Source organism: Ascaphus truei, chromosome 9 (genome assembly GCF_040206685.1).
Source record: "Ascaphus truei isolate aAscTru1 chromosome 9, aAscTru1.hap1, whole genome shotgun sequence".
Taxonomy (NCBI): Eukaryota; Metazoa; Chordata; class Amphibia; order Anura; family Ascaphidae; genus Ascaphus; species Ascaphus truei.
Window position 1 is genome coordinate 25,381,638 of NC_134491.1, and position 18,696 is coordinate 25,400,333.

General features: G+C 47.9%; 2 protein-coding genes across 4 annotated transcripts; one reads left to right on the forward strand and one right to left on the reverse strand.

Moving 5' to 3' along the window:
- Positions 1 to 103: 103 nt before the first annotated feature.
- On the reverse strand, positions 104 to 2,995 carry LOC142502655 (uncharacterized). Its single transcript, XM_075613912.1, has 2 exons — positions 2,168 to 2,995; positions 104 to 1,751 (listed from the first exon to the last, which is right to left on the reverse strand). Exons 1-2 carry the CDS (start codon positions 2,289 to 2,291, stop codon positions 289 to 291), a joined length of 1,587 nt encoding a protein of 528 aa, XP_075470027.1. The 5' UTR covers positions 2,292 to 2,995; the 3' UTR covers positions 104 to 288.
- Positions 2,996 to 4,198: 1,203 nt separating this feature from the next.
- Positions 4,199 to 17,026, forward strand: SHISA4 (shisa family member 4). Of its 3 annotated transcripts, none has more exons than XM_075613915.1 (6): positions 4,199 to 4,217; positions 4,606 to 4,695; positions 8,374 to 8,545; positions 8,693 to 8,826; positions 9,746 to 9,937; positions 16,311 to 17,026. In XM_075613915.1, exons 2-6 carry the CDS (start codon positions 4,638 to 4,640, stop codon positions 16,358 to 16,360), a joined length of 606 nt encoding a protein of 201 aa, XP_075470030.1. In that variant the 5' UTR covers positions 4,199 to 4,217; positions 4,606 to 4,637; the 3' UTR covers positions 16,361 to 17,026. The 3 variants fall into 3 exon arrangements, with proteins under 3 accessions (XP_075470030.1, XP_075470029.1, XP_075470031.1); XM_075613914.1 differs by lacking the exon at positions 4,199 to 4,217 and adding an exon at positions 4,368 to 4,410; XM_075613916.1 differs by lacking the exons at positions 4,199 to 4,217; positions 8,693 to 8,826 and having other exon boundaries at positions 4,373 to 4,695.
- Positions 17,027 to 18,696: the final 1,670 nt, after the last annotated feature.

The window sequence follows — 18,696 nt, forward strand, 5'->3', positions numbered from 1 at the left end:
GCAAACTGTGTGTAACTTATACACCCACCCCCAAGATGTTACCTAGTACATGATTATAGCAGATCCCATGAGATTGAGAAACTAAAACATGGAATGGGTTCAGAAAAACATTTATTGGAATTTACAAAAGCTACAAACATCAAGAGAAAATACAAAATATTTATTAACATGTATAGCTATAGAGGGTAAATATCAACATTAGGCACATAGGTTAGATGTCTGCATTATATACAAATTGTTCCAGACTGTATTTCTAGGTACAGTAACAGTGGAATTGTAGCTTTGCTCTTATTCTTGGGGTTTGTGGGCCCCCGTATGTACTATGTGCCCCGTGCTTGGGCAGTGTGATGTGGGTGACAGGACTGGGTATTTTATTAACTGCAGGTCTTTGAGCCTGAATTGCATGCTCTGTAGTTTAGCAAGGGGAAGGGGTCCTGTAGGCCAGGAATGGGGGTCACACTTTCTGCGCTTCTCACTTTGGGTCCCCTGCAGGGGAAGCCGCCTCTTGGTCTGCAAAATCAGCTTGGTGCTGGGTTTCTCTAAGGTGCTGGGTTGTGCAGGGGTGTGGGGTTCAGCACTGGGGATCTCCTCTGTGCTAGACAGGGCCCCGTCTGTACTCACACTGTAGAAATAATCCATGCTAGAGACCAGCGTGTAGACTGTGGGGTCTTCATATTTGCAGGAGGTGAGGTCCTCGGGGAGAGACTCTGGGCCATAGTGAAGGCGCCACCACTGATCATGAGGAGAACACTTGTCGGGCCTGGTCGAAGTCACCCTACAAGCACTCAAACCGAGTAGCGCATCCTGACCAGAGGGAACATCCACAGCAGTGACAAGGCTGTGGGACCTCTGTCCTAGCTTTGAAGGATCCCATCTCAGTGTTGGATGATCCCAACAGCGGGCACTCGCTGGCACTACTGTATCACAAGTGGTTACGCTGCTGGGAGTCATCTGTGCTTGTGTCCCTTGCCAGCTGAAGAAGCTGATGGTGTCAGCCAGTGTGACAGTTTCTGGGATGCTCGGACCTCTCACCTTTTTGTCCCAAGAGGTCGGACAGACTGAAGGAACCCCTACGGGCCTGATGTTTTCTATGGAGCATCCTGCTGTGTCCTGGGCAAATTCATAGGGCAGCACAGTCTCCCATAACTGATAAGAACCTGGACCCTCTCTAACCTCTGAAGGTGCTAAGGGGCCCCTCCTGCCCATCAAAGTTTGGAGTCCATGATTGGCACCCGCAGTGTTCAGAGATGGTGAAGCAACCACTTGCCTGGCATTGGGCATCTGTCTTGGGAATGCTCTGACTTCACCTGCCCAGCTGAAGCCTCCTGGGTAAATTTGGCATGGGGGCACTTTATGTATGATGGGCACCAGCTGCTGGAAGCCGAGTGGAGGCTGGAAGAGACGGTGTTCTTTGCTGTACTGATATTGGGTACAGGGCACAGGATATAGCTGCGTCAGCCCAGAATACAGACAGTGCCTGGCGATGGGGCGACTCTTGCACCCTGAATCCTGCAGCCACTGGACACGGGATGGGATGGGGTGGTAAGATGCCTCCTTGCCATCTGGGCACGTCTGGCTCCAGTGAGTGCCTATGAGGGGCTCCGCATGCACAGCACCTTGGTGCAGAGAGTCATAACGTGAAGGACAGTGTGACGGCATCTCTCCAGGCCTTTCCGATCTGTGGGCATCCTGGGAGACCTCCAATGTGTGGTGGTAATACTCTGGGGCGTCGTATACACCGAAAAACTGACCTGTTTAAATGAAGGAGAGTGACCGTTAGAAAGGGTGGACTTCTAACCACACCAAGACACCATCAGCAGGTACATTAATGACACGTCACAGACCTGCAGTGCGTTGGCATACATCCTGTCACATTTACGAATTGGGAATCCAACTTTCTGATAGGTCTCTGAGTTATTTCAGGGAAAGTATTTAACTTTGATTACCCAGCTCAGAGTGCCAACTCTTGGGACAAGATCCCCCTCCCGCACCATAGCTTCCTTTTGGAGTTTTTTTCTCTCGGTATAAAGCATTACCATTTTACTTCCCCCTCACTCTCTACTGGTCACCCAAAGAGGCATGTGCCTTATTATTGCAGCCTTCAGCACCCCCTTGGTTACCTCACCCAATCTTGAGGGCTTTACCACACTTCTACCACAACACTCACCTGCTTTGTCCACACGTCTGTGGGGTGCAGACCTTCGAACCCATTGATACGGGGTGGCCTGAGGGAGAGGAAAAGAAGCAGGAGGAAGCAGCTGTTGGAGAAATTGCATGATGGGGGAGGCCATAGCCTCGCAGAGAGCGAGTGGCCAAACCCTTGTAGGGGAGTGCAGAGAGAGAGAGTCCGCACCTTCGTTGGACACTCAGAGAGTGGAGCAGACACTGTGGCCCCTTCACTGGATGCTCAGGTTTGTATTTAAATTCCCAACGTCTCGGGGAGCATCGGGTTCTGTTATGGATGTTACCGTGGAGTTCGGTCCTAAAGAAGTTCTGAGCCGCTCATGGTACATTCCGTGTGACACGCAGCTCAGAACCTTTGGACTTTCATACAATAACAACTGCAAAACGCCAACCACTGAGCCACACTTAACTGCCCCACTGACTGTACATCACCAGTACTCTGCACATTGAGGATTGTGGGGTGCAGTATAGCGTGGGGGGAATCCTGCCCCTTTTACCCCCAATGACTGACAGCACCCCTGTGGTGGTTGCCAGGTGTCCACTATTGAACGGGACTATCCTGTATTTGGACACTGTCCAGTAAAAATGATTGGTAATTCTGGACATGTATGTGTCCGGTATTACCTCTCTGGACATAGTGACTTGACCGGTTTGGAGGGGCAGTAGGATTCCCCCGAGCAGGGCTGTTACTAGGGGGCTGGGCAGTCTCCATCCTGATTGGCTGCTGGTGGGTAATGCAACCAATCAGGAGGAGTTGTCAGGAGCCTGGGGCCAAGGAGAGGAGGAAACAGAATGGAGCGGATAGAGGGGAGAGCAGGGCCTCCAAGGGGGTGGGGGGGGGGGGGGGGGGCAGCTGGGCAACCCCATTCCTGCAGTTCTCTCTGAAGGGCTGTGACGGTGAAGGTGGAATTATGCCATAAATAAAGGTATTATGCCCGGCTGGTTACCTCTGATCCATATTTGGGGTTTTAGAGTGTCAGCTCTTGAACCTGTTTGTTGTACATGCAATGTATCTAATTGTGCGACAATAAAAAAAAGTGTCTGTTTTACCTTTCCCGGTGTACCAGCAAGCAGAGATTGCTGGGCTATGAGTTTCATGGGGGGTTTTACTGACAAAGTTTTGTCTGAATGTGTCTAGGTAGCGGGGTTCCAGAGTTGCAGGATACCTCAAAAATGTACCCGGGAATCAGGTCGGATTCTCAGATACTGATACTATAAGCACACGCGACGGCAGCAATGCCTTTGTTTTGGCGTCGCTGTCGCCGGCACTATAAGCGCAGCCTAACAGAGCAGTGGAAGATGTCTGCTCACTTTGGCTGCTGATGTAAAAGCAGCAGTACAAGCAATATCCTCCTACGTGTGGGGTTTTAATAAATCAGTTCTGTACTTTGAGAAAATACTTGTAGCATTTAAAAAAATAAAAAATAAATGTTTTAGACAATTTTAACGTTTCTAATCTAGGAAGCATTTCCAAAGTGACTGACAGGCTCCGCCCTCTCTCTAGCTGTGCACCAATTGTATCTAGTAACTGCCCAGTCAATCATATTCCAGGACTACATTTCCCATAATGCTGAATTAAATAACCCGGAGCAAGCGATTGATTACAGGAGAACGGATCGATCTGCAGCTTAGCTAATCACTTGTCAGTGTGCAGATTGTACTGATGCACATATTGAATGGGGGAAAAAAATAAAACATTTTTTAATTATTTTATTTATTTATTTTTAAACGGCAGCTTGAACTGCAGCTTTAAGAGAGAGCACACTTTCCTTTCCAGACAGGAGCAAGCCAAGGCGCATATCAAAATACAGAGAGGGGAAGGGGGGGCTAAACCAATCTCAACTATGAGCATTGGGAGGTTGCCTGGGCAACTGACTAGTGGCATGTAGGAAAAGTAATATGTAACAACTATGTTGCAATATACACAGGAGCACTGGCTGCTTGGTACAGGGGAAAACATGCAACTTTCCCTGGGGAGAGCTGGTAGTGTGAGAGCAGAAAAAATATACAATCCTCTTCCAGGACAATCATAAGTATTGTTTTAAATAAAGGCACAGATGACACACACATACACACAATACACAATCTGCATAAAGCGATCCCTCTGGCAGTGAAGCGGTTAGCAGGCACACTCGTGTGTCAGGGGGGAGGATGCTGCAGTGTCAGATCCTGGAGGAGGAGAAGGGGGGGGGGACAAGGGGGGGAGCTGCATCACTGAACACCCGAGTGAGGATATATACATACATACATCTGTACATACATATCTGTACACACATCTACACATACACACACACATATTTATATACACACATATATAAATCCACACAGATATATATATACATACACACACACACACACACACACACAAACGCGCTAGCTCGGGCCTCTTGCAAAGCCAGCAGCCCTGTGTGTCTTTTCCAGATGAAATAGGACCCCTCCTGGGGAAGCTGAGGATGGCAGTGCAGGCTCTGGGCGCTGCCTGGATCCTCCTATGTGTCCTATCACCGCTGGGTGAGTATGTGACATGCCCAGTGTACTCTGCATGTGACCAGCACACTGTGTGTGTGTATATATATATATATATACACGTGTACGTGTACATAAACAGTGCCAGCTGGGTGCATACTAATATATACATATACAGTACCAGCAGTGGGCCCTGTGCCCCCTTTATGTGACCAGCACACACCGTGTGTATACATACATACATACACAGTGCCACTTGTGTGTATGTATGTGTAATTAATATATATATATATATTTATTTTTAAAGGGAGTTAAAGAGAGGTGCACTCTCCTAGTGTAATAAAGCTTAAACAATTTAATATAAGGTTTAAACCATCGATGCTTGCACTCACAAACGCCGTATTTCAACAAGCATTTCTGAGTGCAATACTCAATGGTTCGTCCCTGTCACGACTGTACAGGCTCCACGGTCTGTCATGCCATTATTATATGGTCTCTGTCATCAGATATTATAGATACTGTTAATATATCTAGTGGTTGTCTAATTTGGGAGTGAGGTTGTGTCATTTGGGCATTGCTGGTTTTCTGTATCTCTGTCATAAGTTTATGACAGTATTTTAAGTACATCTGTTCCAGTCTGTCTTTTCTCTGCTCGCACTGACTTTATTACATTTCCACAACATTGATAAGAGGGGAGTTTCTGTTATAAGATATTTTATTCATCTAAGTTCCTTACATTTTTCAAGCAAAGATGGTTTAATTCCAGAGCACTGTTCCAGCAAGCCGTGTGTCTAGATCTATTGAAATTGTGTTTATATCCCACCAGAGCTCACCTCTATCTGATTACTATAGTGTTTTACCTATCCATCGTGCTGAACATTTTTATATTTAGCTATTAGTTACACAATTTTATTATTGCCAATATTGTTCTGCTTTTTGTAATCATTCATGTTGAGCATATATAAGGTCTGATTGTTACCACCACGCTCTGGACGCCTTTTGAGTTAATATTAGCAATTAGTTATAAGCAATCAATTTGTATCAGCTGGTCTCTATGCGTTAAGAGTGTGGGCGGTTCCAAGAGTACGTTCAGCATCTGCCGAAGTTGTACAGATGCAACGAAACGCGTTAGGCGGTTCGTATCCCCAGTGAAGGCGTCTGCAAAAGCAGCACGGATTAACGGAGTGTGAGCTCACACCAAGGCAACCCCATCTACCATCCGGGAGTAATCGGCGGATCCTTTGGGTCTGCGGCCATCTGACCGGGGGACTGAGCTTGCGGTGTACCGGCACCACTTCCGGTATCCAGTTTTGGAGGAACACATGCTGTTGATGAGAAACAAGGACAGATCGTTTTATATATATATAAAATCACAGCATTATACAGCACAGTATGATCACAGGCTAGGCCCCTTTGGGTCTGTTGTGTGTCCTCGCGGTTGGGACATGTGCAATTTCTCTGTCATTTGGAACCGGAGTTGTCAAAAATAACTTTTGGCTTAATACAGACCGGTTTAGAACCGCTAGTTAAAGCTGCAGTTCAGTCTTTTTTTTTTTAATTTATTTTTTTACTTCAATCGTTTCATGTGGGCAATCTCTAATTACCTAAAGAACTGTACAGCTGCCGGTCAATTAGTTCTCCATGTATTGATCGGCGAAATTTGGTGACATAATTAGTGAAGGGATCTGTTTTTCTTCTGCTTCTTTCTCTCAGTGGAAGCTCATGAATATTCATGAGCACTCCTGCACTGATATGTGCTAGAGGGAGGGCAGGGCTGACAAAGGGGTGTGCCAGGGCTTGTGACAGGACATGAAGGGGCAGTGCCTTAGCAAATGCTTGTTAAAATAGAATACAAGAAAATTGGTCTTTCAAAGTTGTTTTTTTAAAAACAGAAAATGCTAAAAGTATTTTTTCTTACTACAGAACTGATTTACAGGCATACCCCGGTTTAAGGACACTCACTTTAAGTACACTCGCGAGTAAGTACATCTAGCTCAATAGGCAAACGCCAGCTCACGCATGCGCCTGTCTGCACGTCCTGAACAGCAATACTGTCTCTCTACCTGTACCGAAGCTGTGTGCAAGCGGGGAGACTATAGAGCCTGTTACACATGCGTTATTTACATCAGTTATGCACGTATATGACGATTGCAGTACAGTATATGCATCGATATGTGGGGAAAAGGTAGTGCTTCACTTTAAGTACTTTTCCGCTTTACATACATGCTCCGGTCCCATTGCGTATGTTAATGCGGGGTATGCCTGTATTTAAAAAAACACACATGCAGGATATTGACTGAACTGCAGCTTTAAGGGGTAAAATTATCCATATGTTAACACTGTGCTGTGACAGATGATGAGTATCTCTAAACACTGATAAACACCCTGCACTGTATAATGATTCTAGCACTTAACCCCTTTCTCTTTCCCCCCTGGGGACCCTTAACCCCTTCCTCTCTCCACCTGGGGAACCTAACCGCCACCATGCCTGCACTTCACATTTCTCACCTACACCGCTTCCCTCCTCTTTCCTCCCTTCACTCTCACCCTTTATGAAAATGTTAAAAAATAGTTTAAACTCAGGTGAGAGGGCTTTTATGACGGTGATGGGAGCAGTGTAGATAAGAAAAGGTGAAGTGCAGACATGGAAAGGGTTTGGAAATTAAGATCTCTTTGTTCTAGTAAATGTAAAGTAAAATTATTTCGTTTGGGAACACATTTTATTTAGATTTACTAGAACATTTTCAGACTTATTTTAACAAATTTATTGCGATTATATATTGTTATCGCAATAAATTTCTTAATATCGTTATCGTGGTGAAAAATATGATATCAACCAACCCTAGTATCTACACACTGATAACGAACACACTGCGCTGTATAATGATGCTGAGTATCTATACACTAAACATGCTGTGTGGTTCAATTATGCTCAGTATCTGTATAATGATTATGCAGTGTTGTAGAATGTTCCTGAGTATTGTGGCAAACGGCTCCCTTTATGTAGCGCTGCCATTTGCCCAGGCTCTTCCTGACACAGTCTTCTAGGGTTTAATTTGTAGAAAAGGGAGACAAACACGTGTATACACACAAGGAGCACTCAGCCCTCAACCTTCAGCGGGTTATTTCTCCATTAGTGACACTAAACATTTTAAACACTATTACTTTAAGAACAAAAGAAATCCTAAAAGGAAACATCTACTCCTGTCAGGAGTGTAACTCACATGCATATCTCTAGCTGCAATATTGGCTGGCTAAGCCAGTTACCAACGTTAAATACACACAGGTATAATAACATTGAGTCCTTAACTGTGAGGTGGGGACAGCGTCCCATTAGATCCTCAGATGCTGCAACACATGGGGGGGCCGTCTACCCCGAACTGGATACTGGAGAGCAGCAGTTTTCCTCCCAGCCTCCAGGTTCTAAGAGAGAGACTGGAGCAGCAAACCTCACTGCAATATATTCCTGTTCCTTAATTAGGAGAGCAGGCGAGGGAAACCAGAACCATTGTAACGTCTGGTATGGATTTCCTATTCACCAGCCTTAGTGACTGAATTTGTGGGGCGGATCACATCCACACTATGTCTGCACTTTCTTCTATAAATCAGAAAGAAAGCTGCCCGCTATCCTGGGACTATGTCACAGTATCTATACACGGATAATGAACACACCGCTGTATAACTATGCTGAGTATCTTTGTACTCTTTCTCCCTTCCTTTCAGTGTCAGGGGATGAAGACTGCCTCTGGTATCAGGATCAGAGTGGCTCTTGGCATCCCGGATTTGATTGTCATCTCTTCACCTTCTGCTGCGGGAACTGTCACCAGAGATTCTGCTGCCGGGACCCAATGAGACTGATAACTGAGAGGGAGCAGAAGCATTGCCTGGCATTAAGGTGCTGACTCCTCCCCTCTCCCCCCCCCTTCTGTACCCCCTACCAACCTCTACCCCTTCTCTCTCCCCTCTCTCAACTTTCCTGTCCCCATCGTCCCCTGCTATTTCTTCTATCTCTCCCCGCTCTCCTCCTCTGTTCCCTCTGTAGCCCTAAGACCATCGCTGGTATCGGGTTTGCTGTTCTTCTCTTCATTGTGGTGATCATCACCCTGATCTGCTGCTTCATGTGTTCCTGCTGCTACCTGTACCAGCGCCGGCATCAGCGGGGAACCCCCTACCGAGGTGAGACCACTCCTACCAATGAGAGACCCACTCCCTAATGGGGTGGGACGCCCCTACTGAGGTAACACTCCCCCTTACCAAAGTGAAACTTCCCCACCGCCCTTACTGAGATGAGACGACCTCCCTCCTTACTGAGGTGAGAAACTCTACCCTCTTACTTCTTTTTCCCTCTATCTTCCCCCTTCTTCCCTTCCCCCTTCTCCCCTTCTCCCCCCTCTCTGCCTTCATCCTTCTCCCACCTTCCTCCTTCTCCCCCTCACTCCCCCCTTCTCCCCTCCCTCCCCCCCCTCCCTCCCTTCCCCCTTCTCCCCTCCCTCCCCCCTCCCTCTCTTTCCCCTTCTTCCCCCTCCCTCCCTTCCCCCTTCTCCTCCCATCCCTTCCCCCTTCTCCCCCCTCCCTCCCTTCCCCCTTCTCCCCCCCTCCCTCCCTTCCCCTTCTCCCCCCCTCCCTCCCTTCCCCCTTCTTCCCCCTCCCTTCATCCTTCTCCTCCTCACTCCCCCCTTCTCCCCTCCCTTCGCCCCTCCCTCCCTTTCCCCTTCTTCCCCCTTCTCCCCCCCACTCCCCCCTTCTCCCCTCCCTCCCTTTCCCCTTCTTCCCCATTCTCCCCCCTCCCTCCCTTCCCCCTTCTCCTCCCCTCCCCCTTCTCCCCCCTCCCTCCCTTCTTCCCCCCTCCCTTCCCTCCCTCCTTCCCTTCCCCCCTCCCTCTCTTCCCCCTTCTCCCCCCTCCCTTTCCCCTTCTCCCTTCCCCCTCCTCCCCTCCTCCTCCTTCGCCCCCTTCTCCTCCCCTCCTTCCCCCTTCTCCTCCCCCCCCATTCGTCCCCTTTTCCCCCCTTCCTTCTCAATCATAGAGCTCCATGTGTGCCGTGCAGGAGACGCTTCTGAATGCAGTATTTGATTGGTCCTTTGCTTTGTATTCCAGCCCAGGAGATCCAGATGTCGGGGATGCCCCCCCAGCCTCCATACCCTGTCCAGACTCCATACCCTATAGACCCCAAGTATGGTCCCCCGCAACCCTACCAAGGATATGCACCTGTGGCAATGTACCCTGGCAGTGGCCCCTCCACTCAGTACCCTATGTATCCCCCAGGACCCCCCATGTACAACCCCAACGGTAAGAAGAGTTTGCAACGGCCTGACCCTACGTACACGCTGAACGTTCTGTCCTCTCTTTCCTTACATCTCTTTCTTACCCTCTCTCTCTTTTTTACTATCTCAAATCAAATTGAACAAAAAGGTAACCCCACAGAATGCATTCCAGTGTTGCCAAAGCATGTGGGAAAAAAAAGAAGGGGGTGGGCAAGTTACAGTATTTGCAAGGTGTTTTATTTATTCTCCTACGACAATCACTTTTTTGGTGTTTCTCTTCTGTATTGTTGAAGTTTTGGATGTGAGTTTCTGTAAGTATTTATTTATATAGCGCCCACAGTATACTCGGCCTTTTACAAAAACAATACAGTACAGGGAATTATAATACAATAAGCGCAACAAAGTCAGACAATAGGAAAGGAAATCCCTGCCCGGAGACCTTACAATCTAAGTCAGGAGTGCAAAAGTTTTTATAATGCGCCCCCCTGCCTACGCACCTCCTGGCTCGCGCCCCCCCCCCCCTCCTGCATGGCTCCAGCGTCAAATGACGTCGCAGGTTACCATGGCGACGCGTCGCCGAAGATCAGGTAGGAGAAGCTACAGAGGCTTCGCGTGTTCCCCCTGGCACTTAATTAAAGTGCCTTGGGGAGAGTGCGGGATCTCTGTAGCTGCTGCGCCCCCCCCCCCCCCATGAAATTCTCCCCCCCCACTTTGCGCACCCCTGATCCAAGGGGTATGTTGGTAATGTTAGAGAGACAGCAGGTCAGGAAATAAGTGCGGCAGATGGCAGTGCTTGGCTGGGGACACTGTGGGACAATAAATGTAAATAACACATGGGTAACAGGCTCTACAGTCTCCCCGCTTGTGCACAGCTTCGGTACAGGTAGGGAGCCGGTATTGCTATTCAGGACGTGCTGACAGACGCATGCGCGAGCTGGTGTTTGCCTACTGGGTGATATGTCCTTACTCGCTCGCGAGTGTACTTAAAGTGAGTGTCCTTAAACCGGGGAATGCCTGCATGTAGGAAGGAGCAGGTGAGTGAAGAACCTTAAAGGTAAGGCGGAGAATTTTGTAGCTGATCAGAAATGTCATGGGATGTCAGGAGAGGGATTTAAGGAGATGAGCAGATACTCTTTTGGGAGAAAGTGAAATTATTCTAGCAGCCGAATTTTGGATTGATTGCAGGGGAGAAAGCTGTGAGGCATGGAGGCCTGTTAGCAGTATGTTACAATAATCCAGACGGGAGAGGATAAGGGTATGCATTAGTTTTAGCAGTAGATTGACAGGAAAGGCCGAATCTTGGCAAGAGACAAGTATCCTCTTCAACCTCTTTTTGCTCACATGGCTGTACAGTCTGCTCTCTCTCTCCCTGCTCACACTGCTGTACAGTCTGCTCTCTCTCTCCCTGCTCACACGGCTGTACAGTCTGCTCTCTCTTTCCCTGCTCACACGGCTGTACAGTCTGCTCTCTCTCCCCCTGCTCACACGGCTGTACAGTCTGCTCTCTCTCTCCCTGCACACACGGCTGTACAGTCTGCTCTCTCTCCCCCTGCTCACACTGCTGTACAGTCTGCTCTCTCTCTCCCTGCTCACACGGCTGTACAGTCTGCTGTCTCTCCCCCTGCTCACACGGCTGTACAGTCTGCTCTCTCTCCCCCTGCTCACACGTCTGTACAGTCTGCTCTCTCTCCCCCTGCTCACACTACTGTACAGTCTGCTCTCTCTCCCCCTGCTCACACTGCTGTACAGTCTGCTGTCCCTCCCCCTGCTCACACAGCTGTACAGTCTGCTCTCTCTCCCTGCTCACACGGCTATACAGTCTGCTATCCCTCCCACTGCTCACACTGCTGTACTGTACAGTCTGCTGTCCCTCCCACTGCTCATACTGCTGTACTGTACAGTCTGCTGTCCCTCCCACTGCTCACACTGCTGTACTGTACAGTCTGCTGTCCCCCCCACCGCTCCCACTGCTGTATAGTCTGCTCTCTATCTCCCCCTGCTCACACTGCTGTACAGTCTGCTGTCCCTCCCACTGCTCATACTGCTGTACTGTACAGTCTGCTGTCCCTCCCACTGCTCACACTGCTGTACTGTACAGTCTGCTGTCCCCCCCACCGCTCCCACTGCTGTATAGTCTGCTCTCTATCTCCCCCTGCTCACACGGCTATACAGTCTGCTATCCCTCCCACTGCTCACACTGCTGTACTGTACAGTCTGCTGTCCCTCCCACTGCTCATACTGCTGTACTGTACAGTCTGCTGTCCCTCCCACTGCTCACACTGCTGTACTGTACAGTCTGCTGTCCCCCCCACCGCTCCCACTGCTGTATAGTCTGCTCTCTATCTCCCCCTGCTCATACTGCTGTACAGTCTGCTGTCCCTCCCCCTGCTCACACAGCTGTACAGTCTGCTCTCTCTCCCTGCTCACACAGCTGTACAGTCTGCTCTCTCTCCCTGCTCACACGGCTATACAGTCTGCTGTCCCTCCCACTGCTCACACGGCTGTACTGTACAGTCTGCTGTCCCTCCCACTGCTCACACGGCTGTACTGTACAGTCTGCTGTCCCTCCCACTGCTCACACTGCTGTACTGTACAGTCTGCTGTTCCTCCCACTGCTCACACGGCTGTACTGTACAGTCTGCTGTCCCTCCCACTGCTCACACTGCTGTACTGTACAGTCTGCTGTCCCTCCCACTGCTCACACTGCTGTACTGTACAGTCTGCTGTCCCTCCCACTGCTCACACTGCTGTACAGTCTGCTGTCCCTCCCACTGCTCACACTGCTGTACTGTACAGTCTGCTGTCCCTCCCACTGCTCACACTGCTGTACTGTACAGTCTGCTGTCCCTCCCACTGCTCACACTGCTGTACTGTACAGTCTGCTGTCCCTCCCACTGCTCACACGGCTGTACTGTACAGTCTGCTGTCCCTCCCACTGCTCACACTGCTGTACTGTACAGTCTGCTGTCCCTCCCCCCTGCTCACACTGCTGTACTGTACAGTCTGCTGTCCCTCCCACTGCTCACACTGCTGTACTGTACAGTCTGCTGTCCCTCCCACTGCTCACACTGCTGTACAGTCTGCTGTCCCTCCCACTGCTCACACTGCTGTACTGTACAGTCTGCTGTCCCTCCCACTGCTCACACTGCTGTACAGTCTGCTGTCCCTCTCTGGGCTTCTGCTTCTGTCTAGCCTGTTAGTGCTCAGTTTGTACTGGCACACATTCTGCCTCTGTTTTGGGTCCTTTACCCTCAGCAGCTATGGTGCCAAGGTGTAGTCTCTTTGTAGGGTCCGGTAGACATGGGGAGGAGTGCCCTATCGGGCGATTCGGTGTTGTTGGCCGGTGCTGTGACTCCCCAGCTCCTTGACCGCCTCCTGTTGGTGTCGGGCCCCAACTTCCGGGAGGACGAAGCTGGAAGTGGGAGCTGGGGAGTCCCCGGACAGTGTGCAGGTCCGCTCCTCACCCAAAAGGTTAGTGTGAGAGTGAGCATTCTCCGGAGCGACCCTCTTCCTGCAGCGTTGCGTTGTCATGGCGATCCGACATCAAATGACACTGCAATGTCATGACGCTACAGGAGGAGGGGACACTGTTAAAGGAATCGCCCAGGCCAGCAGGTAACTACAATCCGCCCCTACTGTTAGGTCTCAAGTTTCTTTGAGAATTGGATTTCGTTTTTCCAGATCACCACCTATTGTCCCTTCATCCAGCTGCTGATTGAGCTGATTTTGTATTGATGTGTGTGGTTTTGTTCTGGGAGTGAGAGAACAAGTCTGATGGCACAGGGTTTAGTAAGGAGCTCTTGGCTTCTTGTTGCTCTGAGCTCAGTATTGCTGGGATGTGCCCAGCTCAGCCCGCAACGGTTTGATGTACCCCTGTGTACTTGGAGGTGTTTGCAGAATTCCAGATGCAGCATTTCAGTTGGTCCAGTTTCCTATTTTGTAGGGGTCTGGGCCTGTCTTAGGTTCCCACACCTCACTGCCATACAGGAGGATGGGCCCGATGACACTGTGAAAGATTTTAATGTAGACTTTATTGGTGGTTTAAGATGGTACAGTTATTTTCTTCTGCAGGCTTTCTGCTTCAGTGCATTTATAGCCAGGTTACATCTTCCTGATGTGTTGGTTGTTAGACTGGGGTATGTGTAGTTTACTGTCTCTTCCAGTGTGTAGTAGTGTTCAGTGTCAATTGGAATTCACAATTATTCTGGTTTTGTTCAGGGTTCACATAGCAGTTCTGGCTGTATTTTTCTAATATTGCCCAGGCCCCTTTTTTGGAGGACCTGTTCTTTTGGGGACAGCAGGAGCAGGTTATCTGCATACAGCAGGGACTTGAGTTCCATGTTGACTAAAGCAGGTGTGCGCAAAACTGGGGGGCGTGAGATTTTCTGGGGGTGAGAGGGGGCGGTTACAGAGGCCTCACGCACTTCCCCAAGGCATTTAAATTAAATGCCGGGAGTGCGTGCAAGGCCTCTGTAACGTCCCTTACCTGGTCTCCGGTGGCTTCAAGCGATGTGTCGCCATGGTAACTGGTCAAATGACACCCAGGGTTACATGACATCAAAAGACGACTGACACCAGGTAAGGAGGGGGGGGGGGGGCGAGTGCAGGGAGGGGAGAGCAGGCAGGGGGAGCGCAAACTGAAAAGGGCTAAGGTCAGCCCCTAGGGCTCAGCAGGGCTCCAGGGATGCAGCCAGCTCATTGATGTATACATTGGTTTGCAGAAGTATTCACACCCTACCAATAATGTCACAAGTTGTTGAATTACAAATAATTTATGCACAGTTTTTTCAAACGAACTATTTTTATTCAAAGCAAAGCTACAAAGCTGTAGTTGTTAAACTGAACACCGTTATATGAGGAGGGGGAGGTAAAATGTCAGCAAAGAGGAAAAAACAGTGAAATGTACTGGTTCCGTATATGTATTTAGCCCATTATGTCAGTACTTGGTAGAAGCACCTTTGCTGCAATCACTGCTATGAGTCTTTTTGGATAGGTCACTACTGGCTTTTCACAGTAGGATGGGGACATTTTTGCCCATTCTTCATGGGAAAATTGATTCAGTTCTGATAAGTTTATTGGGGATCGTTGACGGACTGCAATCTTCAAGTCTCATCATAAATGACTGGGCCAATCAAGAACGTTAATATTATCTCCTTGTTCAAACACGTCCAGTGTGGCTTTGTGCTTCGGGTCATTGTCCTGCTAAAATGTGAATTGCCTACCCAGTTTCAGAGTCTTCACTGACTCAAACAGGTTTTCCTCAAAAACTCGCCTGCACCATCCATTCTCCCCTCTATCCTGATAAGCTTCCCACTCCCTGCTGAAGAGGAGCATCCCCATAACTTGATGTTGCCACCACCATGCTTGACACTTGGGATGGAGTTGACCGAGTGATGTGCAGTATTGAGCTTGCGCCAGACGTAACGTTTGGAATTTAGACCAAAAGGTTGCATTTTTCTTTGCGAAAAAGCATATAGATGATACTGCAGACATGTGGGAAAAGGTTTTGTGGTCAGACGAGACACAAATTGAACTTTTGGTCTAAATTCCGTGTGTGTAATCCTCCTCATCTCTAACAAATGTTCTTTGTTTGTTATACATTATATTACACTCCAAATTATCTATTTTCTTTTGGAGTTAAGTACAATCCGTTTGGAAAAAGGTTGAATGTAGCCAAGGGTTCCAAGTTCTCTTGGATCAAATTTCTCTCTCTATCCAATTTGGCTACATTTTTCTTGTATTGAGATATAATTAATCTCATTATCTCACATGAGCAAGTATCCAATATTTTGTTCAATATTTTTATGAACTCAGTGTCTTCCAAATGTGACTTTGCATCAATCTCAAACCTGTAGGGATTCTCCCACTTCCAAGGTATTTCTCTAAAAACACCAGATCCCAGCCACTTTCTTACTCCTTTAACAAGCAATGTCTCTAAATGTCTCTAAATGATTGAATTCCACCACCTGCAAAGGTGAAATAAAGCTGGTGCTTTCAGGACAGTCTATTAGTGAAAACATTTTCCATACTTAATGGTGAATAAATATGCAGCTGCTAAGCCAAGAATACAATTGATACAGAAAACAGAGAGGTGTAAAGGGCGCTCTAAAACACCTAAACATTTAGTGTCTGAGTGATGTGCAATATATATTACAGGTAGTGAATACAAACAGTGCCTAAATGAATTGTGAAATACACATCCTATTGGAGGCAAAAGGGGGGTGGGGTCGCAGCTCTGAACCCTAAGGAGAACTGTTCTTCCAAGTGGAAATGTGTCTGCAAAGTATTCAATACTGAAAAAAAATAGAGGAATATACCCAGAGCTGGTGTAATATGTTCCTAGTTCCATATTCTCTCTCCCTCTCTCATTTATTCTGGCATGTGTTTTCTCTCCTCAGTCCCCCCTCCGTATGTGCCTCCCCCTTATCCAACACAGCCCAACCTCTGAGTGTCGCAGAGCACATGACGGCAGCACCGCGGAGTCACACGTTCCAGTTCCATGAATTTGTCGCCTGGTGGCTCTCATAACACCTCATGCAGGAATGGTGGGGCAGACTGTTCATATCATCCCTGCAGGGAAAGGGACAGGCTGTCTGTGACTCACAGGCGGAGGAACAGACTATATCCCAGTATCACCCTGTGTGGGGGAAGGACAGACCATCTGCGTCATGTCTCCCTGAGCTAGCAAGCAGTCTATAGAGATACTCTGCATTACTATTGAAAGCAGCATGTTTATTCACATTGGTATTTATTATTGCTAATAATTTATAGATTTCTATTAACTTTTTATTAATTCTGCTGTAAAGTTGGTGTTTCAGTTAATCCCTTCAGCTCCAGAGCCTCTAACTCATCTCTGGCCCCTCTGGTACTGAATTGGGGTGAAATGTCCCTAATGTTTATACATAGATATTTTCTGAGTACTGCAGTGCATTTCAAGAGCCATAGTAGCCAACAGCACATCTGATATATATATATATATATATCTCAAAAATGAATATACGATACCGTTCTGTGGCTAACGAAATGCTTTTATTTGTGCGAGCTTTCGAGATACACTGATCTCTTTTTCCGGCGGTGTTACAATGAATAAAGCAAGCAAGGTTAAACTTAAAAACAGTGCATTGTGGAATTATATCTGTGACTGAAACCTATCCCTCTTTCCTGTGCGGTATGCGATTTATGACTTGAGGTGTTAAATAGTCCCTGAATGTTAGTGATGTAAGAGTCTGTGTATATGTGTATGTAAATATAAATTTATAAAGCGCCCACAGTGTATACAGCGCTTCACAAAAGGTGTGTGTGGAGTGGGAGTTTGTACCAATGGTGTGGGTAGGCGTGGAAATGTAAGAGGGTGTTGCATTACTAAAAGTGTGGGTAGATACTATGTGGTCCCTATTGGTATATAGGGATGGAATTACATAGAGTATTTGTATGTGCAAGAGTCAGCTGTGTGTGCATACATATAGCGCAGTATGTATAGATATGGCCTTTTAGCACTCATGGGAAGAAAGTTCTCTTGTGTCAGTAGTGACTCATGAAACTGCGGTCTCGGTTTAGGCCACTGCTAATTGTCCCGAACAGTTGCATAAATTTGTATTCATGCATCCGTCTCTCTTTTGGTGTTCTAAGATTACATTTAAGTATGGCCACCTTCAGATCGTTCATCTTATGGCCAGTCAGAGAAATGTTCACCGACAAGACTGTCTTATTCCACGTATAATGCTGTGGCGATGCAGATTTATTCTCTTGTTTAGCCCCTGTCGCGTCTCGCTTATGTAGTAGCAGCCACCTGGGCATTTCATGAACATGATGAGGTACACGACATTGCTGGAGGAACAGGTGAACCTTCCTCTGATTTTGTACTCCAGATTCCTGTGGTATTTGGATTGTGTCCGCTGTGTGGAGCATTGTGCAGGTTTTGCATCTTGCGTCCTGGCATGATCTTGCCCCGCATTTAGTTGTACTGTTGAATACTTTACTCCTCACCATCATTTTGTTGAGAATATGAGGTTGTCTGTATAATAATTAGGGTGTTTCATGGAAGACCTGTTGCAGTCTTGTATCTTCCTGGAGAATGGGTTGTAGTTCCCTGGCGATCTTGCGCAGGGCTTCTAGGAGTGGGTTATATGTGACCACCAAAGGTACCCTGTCGCTTGACTCTTTCTGTCTGTATTCAAGGAGATCACTTCTTGGTTTTCTTGTGGATTTCCTGGTCTACAATTCTGTGGTTCTAACCATGGTTTATGAAGTTTATTACCACACAAGAATCACGGCTCCTGACGAAGCATTTCAATTGCGAAACGCGTTGAAGATTGCCGTGAACTATTTTGGAGCAAGAGAGCCGCCGTAGTACATAGACGGGATAAATAATACGAATAGGCCCACCGTCCCTTTAAGAAAACCAAATAAAATCCTATCCCTATTCAGGGAACTAACTAACTTCTCAGGCCCTTACTATCAGGGCCGGCCGCTAAGCCGGTTGTCAGCCCAAAACATGCCCTGGCATAATCAACACAGTAACAGCACAGTCTTTGTAAACAATAGAAAGGGTCTTGCTTATCTTAGTCCATCTGGCGATGTCCCTGCTTCAGCACGGTCTATCGCCCTTCCTTCTCTTTGGGATTCAACCCCACGGGAGCTCAGGGAAACTCCTGTGTTCCTCTGTAACCAGCCGTCACTGCTTCAGCACAGCTCTCTCAGCAGTGTCTCTCACACTTCTTTAGCCAGCCTCCGTTAGCTGGGGAGCTCCTCTGTCTCCCCCTTTCTCTGGGGAAAACTGTCTCT